This window comes from Rhinolophus hipposideros (genome assembly GCF_964194185.1).
Source record: "Rhinolophus hipposideros genome assembly, chromosome: 21".
In the NCBI taxonomy this organism is placed as follows: Eukaryota; Metazoa; Chordata; class Mammalia; order Chiroptera; family Rhinolophidae; genus Rhinolophus; species Rhinolophus hipposideros.
The window spans coordinates 16,515,711-16,535,376 of record NC_138067.1 but is presented as its reverse complement, the minus strand read 5'-3'; the positions used below and the strand labels follow the sequence as shown (position 1 = coordinate 16,535,376).

The window sequence follows — 19,666 nt, the reverse complement described above, 5'->3', positions numbered from 1 at the left end:
CCCCGATCACAAGCAGCAGCCTCCTGTCAGCTGCACTCCCTTCTCAGCAGCAGACAAGTGTGTCATCTCCTCCCAGTGGAAGACCCTGTCACTTCTTTTCCTTCAGGGATCCCCATGGCACTTAGGACTGAGGCCCAAGCCTTCCCCATGGTGGCCAAGGCGCAGCTGACCCTCTCAGCATGTCATCCCTGGCTGGGCTCATCCCTCTCCCTCACAACACACACACACACACACACACACACACACACACACACACACACCCCACCCCACCCCACCCCCCCTCCTGGCTCTTCATGCATCCGTTTGGGACCTTGCCTTCCTCTCGTGAGGATGACTCTTCTCCTGCCAGGTTGGCTGCACTGGCCAGTGAGACTGAGGCCCTGACCGGGGCCTGCATGGCAGGGGCTCTAGGGCCCGGCTGAGACTGGCTCAGGGCTGACGCTCAGGCCTTCACTGGACAGATGCTGCAGGTCCTCTGGGGCTGGCTGGCCGTCTCTGCAGCAGCCGCTCCCTCGGTCCCTCCTGTACCATCCTGCTCGGCCCATATGCCAGCCTGACTCTGGTTCTTAGTTCTCCAAGGCCTCCAGCCCCGAGGAGATGACACCACCCCGTTGCCCTCCTGCCGAGGGCACTTCAAATAAGGACCAATACTAACCTGCAAAGTAAGAGTAAGGAAAGCCTGTTATTTTTCTCATAGCTACTACCTAGATGCTTTAAAAAAATGTAAAATAAAAATATCAATGTGAACAAGATGCATCCTTTTGTTTTCTGGTCTCCTTTTCCTCTGGCCCCTTTGGCTCATCAGTGTTGACAGCTGGTGTCACCCAGACTTCTGGTCCCTTAAACCCTCTATGCCCTGCAGCCTGTGACCACCTGGAGTGGCCCAACTCTGGCCTCACTCTCTGCACCCAAACTTTTGTTGAAGAACAAAATAATGTTTTTGTCAACTTTAGCTTTAAAATCCATTTAAAGAGAAATTTAGTTTCCAAGTAAAGGTGGTTATTAAAATGGAAAAGAAAACCATTGAGAAAGAAGACAAGGGAGACAGTGGAACTGTTTTGTTGTAAAATACCCTGCCATTTCTGACAACAGATGTACCCTTCACGTCATTTCTTGCCTCCCTTCTTCTCCTTTGGCTTTGCTGCTGCTGCTGGTTTTTCTGCTTCCTTCTTTGCTGGTAGTGGTTTTTCCTCTTCCTTTGGCTTTGCTGCTGGTGGTTTTTCCTCTTCCTTTGGCTTTACAGTCTCTGCTTCCTTTGTTACCGGCTTTTTTGCAGGAGGAATCAGCACATTCCTTCTGATCCTCTTGCCTCTGAAGTGTTTTCTTTGAAGACATATATCGATGAGAGCAAAAAGTCCAGCAACACCAATAAGGATCTGGAAAACAAAAGAACCTCGTTACTTTTGCTTTTCATTCCAAAGCTGGCATATTTCCCTCTTGGTTTCTAATTCTTTAGTAGAGGCTGTTAAACACATCCCCTTGTCCCCTCAAACTACCAGATCTGGGAGACTCTGAGTTTCCCTGTCCCCACCATCCTGTCATCCCACCGCTTCTTTCTTGAAACCCAGCCTGGGTGGGGCCCTTTGCTTCATGTAAGTAGCTGCGAGAAGGAAGCCATTAGGTTGGCTGGCTCCCTGGACATCATCTGTATATAAATGGCTTCTCCACTGGAAACATTTATCAGCTTTAATTTTAAACTTTGCTTGCATCCCAGGATTCTGTAAAAAGAAAAGCCCTGTCCTTCAAAACAGAGGACAACACCCATTCTCCAAAAGAGGTGATTTCTGAGCAAATAAACAGCCCAACACAAAAGACTCACCACAGCAATAAAGTAGTTCACTGGCATGGTTTGTCGAATTCTCACAGCGAAGACCACAGCCCCCACCAGGAACATCGTGGAGAACACATCATTGAGAAGGTCCTGAAAGCAGGGGAGAGATGAGAGTCAACCTGAAACAGAGCCGAGGCCCCCATCAACACCCGGCCTGGTATAGCTTCCTCCAAAGGGAATGCTTTTCACACTCCTGCCTGATTTAAAAATCAATGTATGAAGATAAATATATACTAGGCTAGGTGGACATATGTGGTCCCTCATCTGGGCTCTTTGAGTCAAGACCCAAAGCCTAGTATGCTTCACTGCCTTTTCTGGCTCCCTCGGTTACCATCTCGTCTGCGAAACCACACATTTCATGGCTAGTTATGCTGATTTCCTCCCTCCAATACTCATTTAAGTAAATATATAAGTGTCCAACTTACTGATGTCCTTTTCTTGAGTACCACCCCAACCATCTTTCTGCTCTCGGGACTAGCTCCCCTCTATGGATTCCAGGTAGGCTGCGTTGCTGGCAGGAGGCTCTGTTGGACTCTGGCCCCTCATTGGGAGCCTGGAAGCTGCTGTTTTCATCCTTTCCCCCCGCCACCTGAATTCCTAGATACCCCCTCCCCTCTTTGCAAGGCTGCACCACCTCCTCCATCATCAAGCCTCTTTCCATACCCTATGGCCTCAGTCTTGCCCTTGCCCCATACTTGTTTCCCTTTCCCCTGCTGACAAGGTCCAGATGTTCTTAGATTTGGCCAAGGCACTGTTGCCTCCCTTGCTGCCCTCCCCTCAGCTACCACCCACTGTCACCCTCTGGCACAGCCACACTTCTCAGGGTTGGCCAAACCACAGGCACAGCAGGCTGCTTCCTCCCCTGTCACTCCTGGGGGGATGCCAGCCCAGAGCTTGTGTACCCCTTCTTCCAGCCAACCCTGCAGCGCTGGATGATGCCGACCCTTCCCCTTAGCTTCTAGGATGCCATTCTCTATGGATTGTCCTCCCCGGACCACTTTGTCTCAGGCCTTTTCTTTTCCTTTTCAATGTTTTGAATTTTAATACATTTCAAATATGTATTAAACAGAAAATAAGAAGACATCCCATCCCCCTGCCCACCTCCGCCAGCCATGAATCATTGAGATGAAATGCATGTTAACATCTGGCAACATTTGCTTAAGGTCTTTTAAAAAACAACAACAAAAAGAAGTAGAACTTTGTGGAGTGAGTACAGTCTCCCCATTCCATCCCTCTTCCTGCCCCTGTCCTCAAGGCAACCAGGCATTGGAAGTTCATGGGTAGTTTTCTGAAGTGTATATTAGTATTTTTCTCCTTATTATGTACTCATAAACAATATATATTATTTTGTGCGTTACAAATATTTTAAATAAAAACTATTATATTTTCTAGTACTTGCTTTTTAGTAATTTTGTTTCAAACATTTTAAATAAAAGCTATTATATCTTCTAGTACTTTTTAAACTTAAAAGTTTTTGAGATTTATCCATTTTGAGAAATGTAGATTGAATTCATTAATTTTAACTCATGTTCTACTGTATGAATAAACCAAACTAGAGGCATTATGTTGTTTATACCTTTTAGAAAATTATCACAAACTCTATCTGCCTCCTGTGCACATCTTCTCCTTGGCTGGGTATCACCAAGTTTCTCTCTAAAGTGCCTGTGTCGGTTTCCATTCCTGCCAGCAGTGTATAAGTGCTTCCATTTCACATGTCCTTGCCAACACCAAGTTAGAAGACCTGAACTTTTCACCAACAATTCATGACTCTTGCATCACGACAATGCACCAGCTCACACGGCACTGTCTATGAGGGAGTTTGTAGCCAGTCAACAACTATTGGAATACCCTCCTTACTCACTTGATCTGGCCCCCAATGACTTCTTTCTTTACCCCAAGATAAAGGAAATATTGAAAGGAAGACATTTTGATGCCATTCAGGACATCAAGGGTAATATGATGACAGCTCTCATGGCCATTCCAGAAAATGAATTCCAAAATTGCTTTGAAGGGTGGATTAGGTGCTGATGTCAGTCCATAGCTTCCCAAGGGGGAGTACTTCGAAGGTGATCGTAATGATATTCAGCAATAAGGTGTGTAGCACTTTTTCTAGGATGAGTTCGTGAACTTAATTGTCTGACCTTGTATTAATAGAATTTTGAAGCCTAAGCCATCTTTACGTTCCTGGCACATCCCTGCTTGATTGCAATGTATTGTTGCTTGCTTATATGGTGCTGGATTCAGTTTGCTACTATTTTATTGAGGATTTTTATGGCTACATTCAAATAAAATAAGCCTATAGTTTTCTTTCCTTATAATATCTGGTTTTAAGATGAAAGCTCCACCGGATAGTACAGCATATTATAAAACCTTTGAAAAAAAAGGGAAAATAAGGGACAGACTAATGGAACTGAATATAAAGTACAGAAATGAACCCTGTATATGGGATTTAGCATTTAACAAAAATGCCATTTCAAATCAATGGGAAGAAGGTGTACTATTAATTAAGTGATAGGGTGAAACAACTAGATAGCCATCAGAATAAAGTTGGAGTCATGGTTCATGCCATATAACAAAGTGATGCCAAATGATCAAAAGATTTAAATGTAAAAACCAAGTACCAGTAGTCAGTAATCACAAGATTGCCACGGGGTTACGAAAGTTAATTTGGGGAATGTAATCAATAACATTGTAAAGATTTTGTAGGGTATCCGATGGACACTTGTTAGGGAGACCACCTCAGGGATGGTGTAGATGCCTCATCACTGCACTGTACACCTGAAGCTGAAGCTGAACAATAATGAATGTCAACTACAAGTTTATATATATATATATATATATATATATATATATATATATATATATATATGTATATAGTTACAAGAAGCGGAGTACAGAATTAGGAATAGAGACAGTGGAAATGTAATGGCTCTGTGCGATGTCAGAGGATAGTGGATGGGGGCAGGGGAGTTGACACCGTTTGAGGGATATAAATGATAAATGTCTATTACTTTGTTATGTGCACCTGAAACTAAAAAAAAGCAAAAACAAACAAACAAAAAAACAAGTGCCAGATGAAAACATGAATGAATTATTTTATAACCTGTTTTTCTACTTCTTTTTGAGTGAATTTTTGTAAGTTATATTTTTTCTAGGAAATTAACGATTTAAACTTTCCAATTGATTGGCATAAAAGTTTATATTTTCCCTGTGATCTTTAAAAGCTCTTCTTGATCTTGACAGTAACATTTTCTTTTTTTTTTTAAAGATTTTATTGGGGAAGGGGAACAGGTCTTTTATTGGGGAACAGTGTGTACTTCCGGGACTTTTCCCAAGTCAAGTTGTTGTCCTTTCAATCTTAGTTGTGGAGGGCGCAGCTCAGTTCCAGGTCCAGTTGCCGTTGGTAGTTGCACGGGACATAGCCCACCATCCCTTGCAGGTGTGGAACCAGCAATCTTGTGGTTGAGAGGACGCGCTCCAACCAGGATGCGCTCCAATAAACTGAGCCATCCAGGAGCTCAGTGGCAGCTCAGCTCAAGGTGCCGTGTTCAATCTTAGTTGTAGGGGGCACAGCCCACCATCCCTTGCGGGACTCGAGGAGTCAAACCAGCAACCTTGTGGTTCAGAGCCCACTGGCCCATGTGGGAATTGAACCAGCAGCCTTCGGAGTTAGGAGAACGGAGCTCTAACCACCTGAGCCACCGGGCTGGCCCCTACACTAATATTTTCTTTGTTTCATCTTTCTTAAAAAAGACCTCAAGTAAGGTCTAGCTACTTTATTAGTCTTTTCAAAGAACTATATATTTGGTTTTATTAGTCCTTACTGTGGATCTTTGTTTCCTATTTCATTAATTTTAGCTCTTTTCTTTGGCATTGTCTTCTTAATTCCATTGTTTTGTTTTGGTACCTTCTTGAGATTGACACTTGAACTGTTAATTTTCATTTTTTTCTAATTACATATATTTGAATTTGAATGATTTAGCTGCATTCTACAGGTAGTATTTGTGTACAACTAAATCCCCACATGTTTAGAGAAAACATTAAATTCTACCTCTTCCCCCACAGTACATAGGGATTTAGTTAAAGTTTGCTGGTTGCTTTCTAATTATATTGCATTCAAGTTGGAGAATGTGGTCAGAATGATGTCAGTTCCTTGTTACTTGTTTACATGTGCTTTGTGGTTTTGTGTGTGTGTGTGTATGTGTGTGTGTGGCTTTCTTGATAATTTTAATGATTGTTCCAAGTGTGCTTGAAAAGAATATAGAGCCTGTTACTGTTGGGTGTAGGTTTCTGCATGTTCTGTGTATGTAAGTGTATTAAACTATGGGATGTAAGTTTAATGTAGGTGTATCTAAGTGGATTAAACTAAGTGGATTAAACTACTGGGGGAGGCATGTTAAAAGATTCCACTGTGGTTGTGATTTTCCAATTCTTTCTTATAATTAAGTCCATTTTTATTTTTGGGCTATACTGTTAGGTGCATAAAGTTCAGAATTGCTATATGTAGTGATCTTTATATACCTTTTTGAAAAACATAAAATTGTTTTAATCTGGTATTAAAGTTATGCCAGGTCTCTCTTACACATTTTCTCAACATGCCTTTTAATTTAGTATATTGCAGGATTAAAAACATCTATTCTCTGCGTTCTCTGTCTTTTAGATGAAGGATTAGTCCATTTATATTTGTCATCATTTCTGATATATTTGGATTTATGGCTACCATTTTATTTTTTGTATTTAACACAATACCACAAATATTCCTTTTTATTTTTCCCTTCTATAGAGTGAACTCTATTCTCTTTTCGCCTTTTCCCCTCAACAGGTTTGATGTTATACAAGATATGACAATTAAGTTCGCGAACTCGTCCTAGAAAAAGTGCTACATCCCTCATTGCTGAATATCACTAGGGTCACTTTTGAAGTTCTCCCCTTGGGAAGCTATGCACCGACGCCAGTGCCCAGTCCACTCTTCAATGCAATTTTGGAATTCTTTTTCTGGAATGGCCATCAGTGCTGTCATTGTATATCCCTTGATGTCCTGAATGGCATCAAAATGTCTTCCTTTCAATATTGTCTTTATCTTCAGGTAAAGAAGGAAGTCATTGGGGGCCAGATCAGGTGAGTAAGGCATGTGTTCCAATACAGTTATTTGTTTACTGGCTAAAAATTCCCTCATAGATAGACAGTTTTGTTTGAGCTGGTGCATTGTCGTGATGCAAGAGCCATGAATTGTTGGCAAAAAGTTCAGGTTGTTTTCATCTTTTTCAGGCAGCCTTTTCAGCAATTCCAAATAGTAAACTTGGTTACCTGTTTGTCCAGTTGGTACAAATTCATAATGAATAATCCCTCAGATATCAGAAAAGGTTAGCAGCGTCATTTTTGACTCTTGATTTGGACTGATGGAACATTTTTGGTCATGGAGAATAGGCTGGCTTCCATTGTGCACTTTGATCCTTTGTTTCAGGGTCGTATTGGTACACCCATGTTTCCTGACAGTGATAACATGGCCTCCCCAAAAGGTCTTGGCAAACTTCGACCCTCCTTTGCTTTTGTTCATCAGTGAGCTCCTTCGGGACCATGTTTGCACACACCTTTCTCATTCCAAGATTTTCAGTTAAGATTTTCCTAATTGTTTCTGTATCAATGTTGACTTGGTCTGCTGTGCTTCTCACAGTCAGCTGACGATTTTGATGCACAATTCGATGAATTTTTGCAATTTTTTCATCAGTTCTGCTTGTTACTGGCTGCCCTGACCTCTCTTCATCAGTGATGCATTGTCTCCCCTCAGAAAAACGTTTAATCCATTTGTACACTGCCATTTTCTTCATGGCATTATCTCCGTAAACTTGAACTAACGTGTCCCAGATTTCATTTCCACTCTTGCCAAGTTTAACAAGAAATTTAATGTTTGTTTGTTGCTCTCATTCAAGCTGACATTCTTGTGATGGCACACAAAAACATGCAACAACAATAATGAACGCCACTCAGCAAGACATTGCCACACATCGACACAAACATAGCTGTGAAACACAGCTGTGAAATACCAAGGTTATGAAACTTTACTGAGCTGTTTGCACAGTGCTGCTAATATAAGCACATGGTGGAAAGTTCGAGAACTTAATTGTCATACTTCGTATATCCTGGAATTTTATTCTTTAGCAGTATAATGTTTTACTATGTTAATGTTAATACCAAATGTCCCACAAAATAAAGGACCTTTAATTCTTATCATACACAGCCACTGTGGTCTTACATGTTATTGAGTTGCTCTTACTTTAGTTCCACCTTGTTTTAGTTGTTCTCTCCCCAAATAAATTATTAATATATATATTTTTAAAACTGTCTGTTTAATGTTTATTTAGGTCAATCCACAAGCATACTAGGTTCTTTGCTTACTGTGTCTTTTTTTACATTGCAAACATTTCTTTTGGGTTTAATTTATTTCTTCCTGAAGTACACCTTTTAGTAGTTCTTTCAGTGAGGATCAGTGAAAATAAATATTTTTAGTCTTTTTCTAAAAGTGTCTTTATTTTACTCTTTCCATCTCAGCTCTTCAAAGAAATTATTCCATTCCATTGTTTTCTGGCCACTGTCATTGCTGTTGAAAAATACGAAGTTAGTCTAACAGTGTGAGTGTTTGTTGTTTCTTTAAGATAAATTATCTGTTCCTTGGTTTTTTAAGTTTTGCTTTGTCTCTGGTGATCAGCAGTGCCTCTGCGACATATCAAGGTATAGTTTTGTTTTTATTCATTCTTCTTTGTACCTCTTTGAGAATTCACATCTTTCATTAAATCTGATATTGATATTGCCACCTCAGCTCCTTTTTTGGTAACTTTTTGCATGCCGTATCCATTTTCACTTTCAACCTATTTGTGTCTTTGGATCTAAAGTGAGTCTCTTGTGATCCTCATATAGTAGGATCACGTTTTTTTTTTTTTTTTCAAATCCATTATGATAATCCATGTCTTTTAATCCATGTACATTAAAAATAATGACTGATAAGGACTTATTTCTGTCATTTTGCTATTTTCTATATATCATCTCTTTGTTCCTCAGTTCCTCCATTACTGCCTTCTTTTGTGTTTTTTTGTAATGTACGGAGTTTACTCCCTTCTCATTTCCGTGTGTGTGTGTGTGTGTGTGTGTCTGTGTGTCTGTGTGTGTGTGTCTATCTTAGTGGTTACTTTGTGGTTACAATTAATATCTAAATTTATAACAGTCTAGTTTGAATTGATACCAACTTAGCATCAATAGTACACAAAATCTCTTTATTGTTATTGTCACAAATCATATCTTTATACATTGTGGCCCACTAACATAGATTTATAATTATTGTTTTATGCATTTGTCTTCTAAATCATATCAGAAAGAAAGAAAAGTGACAAACCAAAAATGCAATAATACTGGTCTTTATACTTACTTATGTTGTTACCTTTACTGGTGTCTTTACTTCTTTTATGACTTTAAGGTACTATCTAGCGTCTTCTCATTTTGGCCTGAAGGATTTAGCATTTCTTGTAGGACATGTCTACTAGCAACAAACTCCCTCAACTTTTGTTTATCTGGGAACGCCTTAATCTCTCTTTAACTTTTGAATAGTAATTTTTGAAGGATAATTGCAATTTCGAAGAATATTGTATTCATCTCCTGGAGTTCCCGTAACAAAGTACCACCAATCGGATGGCTTAGAACAACATAAACTTTTTGTCTCACAGTTCTGGAGGCCAGAAGTCCAAAATAAAGGTGTTGGCAGGGTCATGTTCCTTCTGAAGGTGCTAGTGAACATCTGCTCCAGGCCTGTCTTCCAGCTTCAGGCATTCCTTGGCTTGTCTCACTTTCCTGTCTTTGTTCTGTGTCTCTTCACATCTTCTTCCCTCGGTATACTTGTATGTCTGTCTCTGTCCAGCTTTCTGCTTTTTATAAAGAAACTAGTCATATTGGATTAGGGCTCATTCTAATGACCTCATTTTAACTTGATCATCTGTAAACACCTCATTTCCAAATAAAATGATATTCACAGTTACTGGGAGTTAGGAGATGTGTGTGTGTGTGTGTGTGTGTGTATACACATATATATGGTTGTTTGTTTGTTTTTTGGGGGACACAATTCAACTCTTAACAGATAGCAAATTAGAAGAATAGAATTCTTAGTTGACAGTGTTTTTTTTCCTTTCAGGACTTTTAGTACATGTTCCACTGCCTCACGCCTCCATGATTTCTGATGAGAAATTGGTAGTTAATCTTATTAAGGGTCCTTTGTGGCAAGATGAGTTGCTTCTCTCCTAGCCTTTCTCTTTGTCCTTGGACAGTTTGATTATAATGTATCTCAGTGTGGATTGCTTTGAGTTTATCCTACTCCGTACTTTTTGAATATGTAGAGTCACGTCTTTTATCAAATTTGGAAAGTTTTTGGCCATTATTTCTTCAAATATTCTTTCTACCCCTTTCTCTCTCTTCTCCTTTTGGGACTCTGCATGTATTAGTATGCCTGATGGTATCCCACAGGTCTCTTAGGCTCTGTTCATGCTTTATTCATTCTTTTTTTTTTCCTTTTCCTCAGACTGGATAATCTCAATTGACCTATCTTAAAGTCCACTGATTCATTTTTCTGCCTGTTCAAATCTGATGCTAAGCCATTGTAGTGAATTTTTCATTTCAGTTATATTACTTTTCAGCTCCAGTATTTTTATTTGGTTCCTTTTTATAATTTCTCTTCACTGATGTTATCTGTTTGTTCATTAATTGTTCTGGTTTCCTTTAGTTCTTTGAGCGTTTTCAGACAGTTGATTTAAAGTCTTGGTCTAGTATGTCTAACATCTGGGCATCCTCAGGGATGGTCTCTATTAATTTTTTTTTGTGTGTACGTGCTTTACTTTGTTTCTTTGCATGCCTTGTGCTTCTTTGAAAACTGGGCATTTTGAATATTATGATGTAGTTACTCTGGAAACCAGATTCTCATTCCTCCCCAGGTTTGTTTTTGCTGCTTGTTGTGAGTTGTAGTCATTTGTATGTTCAGTGACCTTTTTTGAAACCATATTTTGAAAGACTGTATTCTTCTTTTTGTGTGGCCACCGAGTCTCTGTTTCATTACCTTAATGGTCAAGTAGTGATTTGACAGTGATTTCCTTAAATATTTGGAAACAAATAAATAAACTTTACCAGTCTTTGCAGATTGGCTCTGTGTTGGGGTACTTCTTCAACACTTGTTCAGGCTGTTTGCAACTCCAGGTACTTTTCACTTGCTACTTGGGCAAGTAAAGCTGAACGTAAAGCTGGACGTAAAGGTCAGCCAGAGATGAAAGCTTAGTCTTTCTGAGCATGTGTCCAGCCCTGGGCATGTGGCCTTCTAGATTCCCTGGTATATGTGGAAGCTTTTCAAAGCTGTTATTCCCCCATGTATCCCCTTACTCAACCTCTTTGCAAACTTCTGGTCTGTCCACTGCTTACCTCATTTGTTTTTCTTTGGCCTAGGTCGCTGTGGTTAGTTAGTATATTCGCCTTTAAATGCTTTGACATACATTATCCAGGAGGCTGCTTTAGCCCTGAGAATTTTCTGAGGCAGCTGAAACAAAGGATAGTCCATGGGCGAGTCCCTCAGGGAACCACCAGACAGGTCAAAACACACAACCATAATTCTTTGAGAATAAGGTCTGTATTGTTCCCTCTGCCACCGTCAAGGAATGTGGCCAGGAATGTATGCTATTGTCTTCATGGCCACTGAGAAGCTGAGGAATGAGGGATGGCAGGCATGTAAGTTAAAATGCTACAACATTTTCTTACCAAAATTCAACAGCTTATTTCTTCATTAAGCATTTCCTTTATTATAAGTTTTAAAAATTACATTCCAGAGTTCTGAAAAAGTTGATTCTGACAATTTTGATAACCTAATTATTGCTTTTAATGGAGGGACAGAGTTTGGGAGCTCCTTACTCTGCCATTTTTAGTGATGTCACTGATTAAATCTGGAGGTTCTCAGTCATTATCAGTTTGGATATTTCCTCCATTTTCTTGAGTTTCTTTTTCTGGAACTCCTATTAGGCTTACAATGGATTTTTCTCATTACATAGTCTCTGTCTCAACTTCTTTCATATTTTCTCTGTTCATCTCTCAGTGCTATGTTCTGTATAATTTCCCCACCCTTTCAGTTCACTAATTCTCCAGCTTTGTCTGATATGCTTTTGAACACACCTATTGACATTTTTATTTCAATAACGACATGTTTAATTCTAGGCATTATATTTTGTACTTTAAGAAAGATCTGTCTATTCTGTCCTCATAATGTCTTATTTTTTTCCTAGGGCTCTGAGTTGTCTTGAATAGTACATTATTATTTTTAGACAGTTCTGCTATTATATTTTCAGGGTTCTAATCCTCCCATTTGTTATGTTTGCTGATTATTCTTAGTAATGAGTATTTTAAAATCAGGTGTTTTGTAGTTTTGAACTGTGAGTTCATTTTTGATAAGTCTCCCCTCACCATACCCCTCCTGTGAGAAACTTTTTATGCTTTGTGATTTTTGCATTTGTTTTTGTCAGTCCCATGGATATCACCAGAATATCATCAAATTAGTATCAGTTTTTATGCTAATTCCCAGGTATTACGTTTTTTAGGCTGCATAAAGATTTGTAGGCTGAACGTAGTAAAAATTCAAATCAAATCTATATAAAGTCTAGACTCAAGGTTTCTTTTTTTCAAGGTGGTCTTTTCTGTCTTTCTTACTCAGAGCTGAGGCAGAGATAAACAAGCTTTCTTGTTCCTCTGTGTAGGGGAAGGTATCTTCTCTGTCTTTTCGGTAGGGTGTAGTCTTTGTAGGGTGCTGGCTTTATGTAGGGTTTTCAGTTCTAAACCCCCACTTTGCTTGACACCGAGGCTTTATGTCCTGGGATGAAAATCCATACTCTAGGTTCCTGGGATAACACTTTGTGGGACATTCCCACCCACACTAGAGCAGTTACTGCTTCCGTTTTCCATTTCTGGCACCTGTGTGTGTTTCCCTTTTTCGTGCCAGCTCAGTCATTCAGTTAAAGCAATAGTGGTTACATTGCCCCTGGTAGTTTAGTTAAGTGCAGTGGGAGGATTTTCAAGATTCATTGAGTTTTTTCATCTTCTAAAAGTATATTTTCTCAAGTTCCTTGGCTGGTAACTTGTTCTCTGCCTGTCCCTTTACTTTGTCCTCTCTTTAATCCCTTTCCCAAGAATCTTATGTGGCTCTCTTCTCCTTTCTCCCTATACTGGGGGTCCTCACATACCCCATTGAGACCTGTGGATCCCTGAATGCTAATAACCTTTAACAAGGAGGCAGCACAGAGTGTAATTAAAGACAGAGATTCTACTGACAAAGGTGGGTTTGAATCCTTTTTCTGCCACTCACTAGCTGAGTTACCTGGGGGCAAGTTACTTGGCCATTCTGAGCCCATTTCTTGTGTAAAGTGAGTGTACCAGTGAGCATAGGACTCTGGAGGCATGCTGTGAATGTGCAATGAACAAGGCCCCTTGGGTGAGGGAGGAGTTAGGTGGGCGTGCTCTGTGATTCCACAGGTGATGGGCAGGGCTTCAAGTCCATAAGTCCTCACGACCTTGTCAAACACTTTACTTTTACTTCTCAGAAACAATCCCGAGAGAGTGTTGCTGTCCTCATGTTACAGATGAGGAAACAGGCTAGGAGTGGTTTGGTAACTTGCCCAGTCCCATCGTAACGCATGACGGCTTTGGGCTGAACATCTTTCTGGGCGGAACATCCTGGACATCTATGGCTACTTTAGAAGTGATTTTTAAAAAATCACTTTTTAAAAAAAGGTGTGAGCTGGCACACGGGTTGGGAGGAACAGCTAGTTGCTATACCTCCCCTCCCCCCAAGTAGAGCAAACACTCAGGAGAGCAAAGACCTATTGGTTTGACTACCTGGTGGATACGCGGCCTCTGCCCCCCAGCTGGGCTTCTTGCAGGCCTTTTCTACCTAACTTCAGCTGCCCCTGCTCTGGGCCCACCTGAAGGTGCTGAGCCCATACATGGGCACAAGTATGGGAGAGGAGATGTGTCTCTTTGTTGACACACAGGAACGCACACCAGGTCGCTGTCCCTTCACTTACAGAAATGGGCCATAGGATGAAGGGCATGTATCTCTGGATGGCGAAGGTGTGGATGATGAAGAAGAAGCCGAAGATGGACATCTCCATGGTGACGATGAGTGTCAGGATGGGGTGCGCGGCAGTCCCCGTGAACAAGACCAGAGCAATTGCTAGGCAGCTCTGTGGAGAGACATTCACCTGAGCCATAGCAAAGGGCTCTCTCTGACTCCGGAGCCCCTCTGGGCCCCTGCAGCCCACTCCTCCCTCTCCCTGTCCTGGAGCCCCGGCCCAGGGATACCAGGCCAACTTACCAAGCTCAGGATCTTGACCTCGGCGTGCCCCATAACCCAGAACTCTTTATTGCTGTCCTTTAATTCCCACCTGTAGCGGCGGCATCCTTTCCTCGTGCCCACTTCATCCTTGGGCTGCACCGACTTTGGCTTTGGCGGCTTCTCCTCTTCGGATTCGCCCGAAGTAGAGGGCTCGTCAGCGACTGGTTTTGGTGCTGGTTTTGGTGCTGGCTTCGGTTTGCCCTTTTTGCCTTTGTCTGCCATCTTTGCTCGGGGGTTCTCAGCTTGTCAGGGCCTGCCCAGTCTCTTCTGCTGTCCCCAGACAGGCCTGGCCTTTGAGACAGCCCGGTGCCAACCGACTTGTTTAGAGGCCACACTCACCCAACGGCCAAGACCAGTGAAGCGAATGCCGGGTGCTCCTTCTCCCCGCGCAAGCGCGCGCACCCTTTCGCATCTCGTGCGTGTCACCCCCGCACAGGGTCGGCGCTGCTCATCACCAGGACCCTGCAGCCGCCACGTCGGCTCATCTCCCAGTCAGGAGCGTCCTCCCCACCTCCAGGCTCACCCCCAGGACCCCACCTCCTCCCGGAGCTCCCCTTACGGTCTAGTGTGGCCTCGCAGGTGGCCCCGGGCTCTAGCCCCTGCCTTCAGGCTGGGTGGCTGGAACCAGAGCGGGGTCAAAGTCCTCGCCGTGGCCTCCTGAGACAGCCATGCCCAGTGCCCCACGGGCGCACCAGCCTGGGCAGGAAAATGTAACTCGACTTTTACACAAGGCAACACGTGGAGGCACAAGTGTTCCCGACTTAGCAGCCCTGATTTTATGATCACAGGTGGGCGGAAATGGGTGACAGCAGGCGAGCTCGGTGGGAGGAGCGGAACGGGTGAGACACAGCCGCTTTTGCCTGCAAGGACGTCTGTGAGGATGCCTTCGTGGATTATGGGGCGGGTTTGGGGGTGGGTTCTACCCCGGAAGGGGAGGACCTGGTTTCGCTTTCGATTCCCAGGACTCGTTTCACGTTATTCCTCATTGTTTTGGTGACTATAGTCGCATCGACGAGGCACACGATTGCTGCCGCGAAACACAGGGCCTGTCAGACACAAGACCATGTATGGGAAGGAAAGGGTGTTATTTTGCAGCTCAGCAACCACTTGTGTTCCCTAACCCCATTCCGGGATGAGGGATGCTGGTGGCCTTTTTTCCTTCTCTGACCCTTCACTACCTGCTGCAGCCCTTTCTGCCGTTCCCAGAGAAAAGGATTTTGGAAATGGTGGGTTTTGCTGCTAGTAATGACCTTGCTTGATGCCCGAGGCACCAGAAAAGGACTAGAGGAGGGCACTGGCCCTAGGAGTCTCCAGCTCGGTGTGGGCTCCTGAAACAGACGTCCCTCGGTGGAAAGGGCACTTGGGCTAAGTTTGAAAGGGCAGAAAGGAGTTTCCCAGGGGACCAGCTGGGAGGAAGAGAACTCCAGGTACTGGATCGAGGTCTCCAAGGAATCTGGTGTGGCAGAGGCCTCCGGAGCTGGTGAGTGAGGGAGCAGAGTTGAGGCTGGGGAGAGGCAGTATCCGGGACTTCATCAAGAAGAGAGGTCAGGTATGCCAGACGCAGAATGGAGATTCAGATGGAGAGTGAACCAGGCTGGAGGCAGAGACCAGTCGGGGGTGGTGGGGGCTCCTGCCATCCAGGTAAGAATTGATGGAGGCCAGGGGGTGGGGGCCTCTGGAAGGTAGGGGAAGGCTTGGTAGCTGAGTTAGCAGATGGGGACCAGCTGTCTGCCTTGGGTGTTTCTCTTTATGGTCGCTTAAACCCCAGCTGCTTAAATGAACTTTTGCTATGTAAGTCTTGCCCCAGCTAATCTGTGAGCTCCCCTAGGGGAAAGGGACTGTATCTCCAACACTGAGTTTAGGCCTGGCACAATCCAGTGGGATTGACAAAATATTTACTGATTATGGAATGAATTCAATAAATTAAACTTTTTTTCTGGATTAATTTCTGTTCCCATTGCTTGACTTCTTGAGTCAAAGTCTCACTTCCCCACCCCCATCTTCTAAGCATTTAATCTGCCTTATCTTGTGCTCTTCATATGAGGAGGATTTGTGACCCAGGGCAAGGTATTTAACCGTAGTGCCCATATCTGTGAAAATGAGAGTTGTAAATATTAAGTCAAAATGTGCCTAGCCTTGTGTGGGGCACATGCTGAGAACTTCCTTCCTTCCTTCCTGAGTAGGTTGGGTCACACACCTTTGATGATGCACTTGTTTTTTTCTACCATCATTCTTTTCATGTGCTTTTCTTCTCTAGTCCAGGAAAGTCAAAGTCCTATTTATAGACAAGAACATCTTGCTGAAACAGTTCAAAAAATAGTGTGTACAATTCTCAAAAGGAGTTCAACAGACTTGTGTTTGTCCCTGTTTGGAGAATGAGTATGAGAATGAAGATTTTCATGAGCTTAGAGTTTGCAGTTTGCACAGTTTCATATCTTCTGTAGAAATCAGCGCAAGAAAAAGAAGGGGTGCGCATGAGGATGTTGTTCTGGAAATGAAATAATGATTGTCTGCCGGTTTCCCTGTTCAAAGAGTCTTAAAATACTGATCTTAAGTGGAGTCACAAAGACCTCTACTTACCCCTCCGACATACAGTAGATGCTTTTTTTCCTTTTCTTGCATTGTCAAGGCGGCAACTATGAAAAGGGACACAGCTGTAATGAGACTGTTGATAAGATCCTGTAATACAGAATTGAAAATTGTCAGCTTTACATGCAAATGTGTTTCATAAAATATTTAAATTGGTCAATTACCCATCTAAGCATGGATGCTTTTTAAAAACTTTCCCTTTGAATAATATGAAGAGGAACCCTCAGCAGCATAATTCTTACATCTTCCAGAGACATGAGTTTATTTGATTTTAAGTTCTTGGGTAGGATTTTGTCAGCAGAAAAGGGTTTAATTTCATTAACACCAGTAAAAAACAAACAAATAAACAACAAAAAAAAACCTGACAACTTTTCTATTAGACTTTTCTTAAAGGGCATACAAAAGTGAGCATGGAAAAAATCTAGAGGTTAGGGGGCCAAATTGGTCTTCCATGATATGATTTTTTTTGAAGTCTTGCATTGTAAATTCAGCATTCTATGCCACACTACATTTGTCTTAATATAAAAATAAAATTTTAGGTTAGCACTCTACGGATTTAATTCCACTCCCAAATCTGCAGGTAGAACCGATCCTTTGGCAGGTGGGGCATATTGATTCTGTAGGTTCACATATTCCAAGAAGGCAGGAAGCCACCTTAGGAGCATGCCTGGTATTCTGAACTGAATGCCTGTGCTGCTGACTTCTGCTGTTCCCTACGATATGGCCACAGTTGAGTCTGCCCTGACATGTATAGGCTATTAGTGTCCTTCCTCCTGGGTTTCCTTACTGGCTTCTTTAACTGCTAGCCCAATCTGCTGTTTTGTGTGCTAAATAAAGGGTAAGGGTGAGTGGGTGGGGGCTCACCCCTGAGTATAAGTAGAGGCTGGGCTTTGGTATTGGAGCAGTGATGGAAGAGAAGGTACTCAGTGTGTCAGAGGCACCAGTTTATAGGGAGGGGCAAAAGCCCAGGGTGATATAATCATGATAGGGCCCAGATGTCTAATGTGAACATTTTCAGTCTTAAAGTCTTGGTGGCTCATTATGCTGTTACACCTTAAACTAATAAAAAAAAAAAAGTCTTGGTGGCTTGACTTGGTAGTGTCAGCCTGTCTGTGCATTTGCCCAAACATAGCAAGGAGCCCTGCCCTCCAGTGTATGGAATCATAATGGCTCTAATGAAGTGTGTTCAGTGTGCCAAGTTTCCCAGTCATTGTCTCATTTAACGCTCAAAAACACCCTGCAAAGGCAGTATTGTTATCATCTGCATTTTAAGAGGATGTAACAGAGGCTTACAGAGGTTTATTAAATTGCCTAGGATTGAATATCTGCCAAGGAGTGGAGTCAGAACTCAAGTCACTGTTGTCTCCCCTCAGGGATCCCCAAATAAGGAGGAAATGAACTATCTCCCTAGGATGGAAGTGCAGCATCCATCTTTTGGCATTTTCTGTGGAATGGGTCGTGGAAGGTCAACATAGTATGGGACAAATACCGTGAAAGTGTTTTTTGTTGATGAAATAGTTTGGCCTGCCAATTCCTAGATGTGTGACCCGGGGCATGTTTTATCACACCTCTGTGCCAACATGCTAATTTTTAATATGGGGATAATGATTGACATTCATTGTGTTGATCTGAGAATTATATGGCATAATGAATCTGAAGGCATCAAGTAAGGTGCCTGGCATCTAGTCGGTAGTGGGAGTACCTCAAAATGTAGATTCGTGACAGATGTCCTCAAAATGTGCACAGATAGCAAACTTTCTGCAAACTGCAGGTGTTCTGCCTGTTTTTATTGGCAAGCAAGGAGCCCTATTGTGGAATGTGACTTGCCTCTTGGAAGGGCACTAATGTCTATTATTTGGGCACCTGGTGGGTAACACGGGAAGAGGACGTGGGGCAGGGCTGTGAGGATGGGAAATAAGTTTCAGCGGAGTTATGTAGGCTGTGCAGAGGTCTGGCCACAGTGGGGCAGGCACTGCAGTTTGCAGCTTCGCAGGAAGCTTAGCACCTGAGGATTATGTGTAAACCAAGTTATTCAGAGTTGTGAGCAAGGACTCTTACAACTAAGGGGCAAAGTGTAAACTTTTTAAAATAAAAATTAACTAGCTGTGGTCATAGATCATTGAGAATTGGGATGAGAGCACATTAATAATGATAATAGGAATAAACCCAATGCAGACGAGGCCTCCCTGGGTAATCGCCGACTCCCTGTCATCATTCCATCTCCTCGTTTGACTCCCAGATGTTATAGTTTACCCTGGTCCTTACTCAAAAGGCAGTGCTCTCCTGACTTGTCCCTTGGAGCTAATGCCTTGTACCTATCATTCCTATTGTAACTCACATTTCTTGAGCACTTACTGTGTGCCGTGTACTGTGCCACATATACTGTGCTAATACGTGATCTCATTTAATTCTCACAACAAACTCTCATTATCCCCAGTTTACAGATAGGGGAGCAGCTTGCCAGGGTTGCTCAGCCAGTAAGTGGCTCTATCCTCAGCAGTCTGACTTGAGTGACCAAGGGCCTTCTCCTGACTAACCCCACTTCCTTTTCCCTTGGACACAGACCTTCTTGTTTAGCTTCATCTTTGACACAGAGAGAGATGTTTTCCTTGATGGGGTAAAACTGCAGCTGAGCCTTGCCACATGCAATAGGACTTCTGGTTCCCCCACAAATGCTGTCCTCACTCAGCTTTTTCTTCCCCCCTTGACTGAATACCCTATTGATTCAGGTAACCTCCTCTGACTAAAATGAGAGATAGGTTTGTTACTGGACTGTTATTTTTCCATAAAGCTCTCAGACTGTTCTCTGAGATAAACAAAATGGTGTAGACTTACAACTGGGAAAG

General features: G+C 42.6%; 1 protein-coding gene across 1 annotated transcript; it reads right to left on the bottom strand.

Annotated features, from left to right (window-relative positions):
• Positions 1 to 1,106: 1,106 nt before the first annotated feature.
• Positions 1,107 to 14,453, bottom strand: LOC308489588 (CKLF-like MARVEL transmembrane domain-containing protein 2; the record flags this gene model as incomplete). Its single annotated transcript, XM_081030922.1, has 4 exons — positions 1,107 to 1,376; positions 1,820 to 1,921; positions 13,921 to 14,079; positions 14,211 to 14,453. The coding sequence occupies 4 exons, from the start codon at positions 14,451 to 14,453 to the stop codon at positions 1,107 to 1,109; spliced, it is 774 nt and encodes a 257-aa protein (XP_080887048.1).
• Positions 14,454 to 19,666: the final 5,213 nt, after the last annotated feature.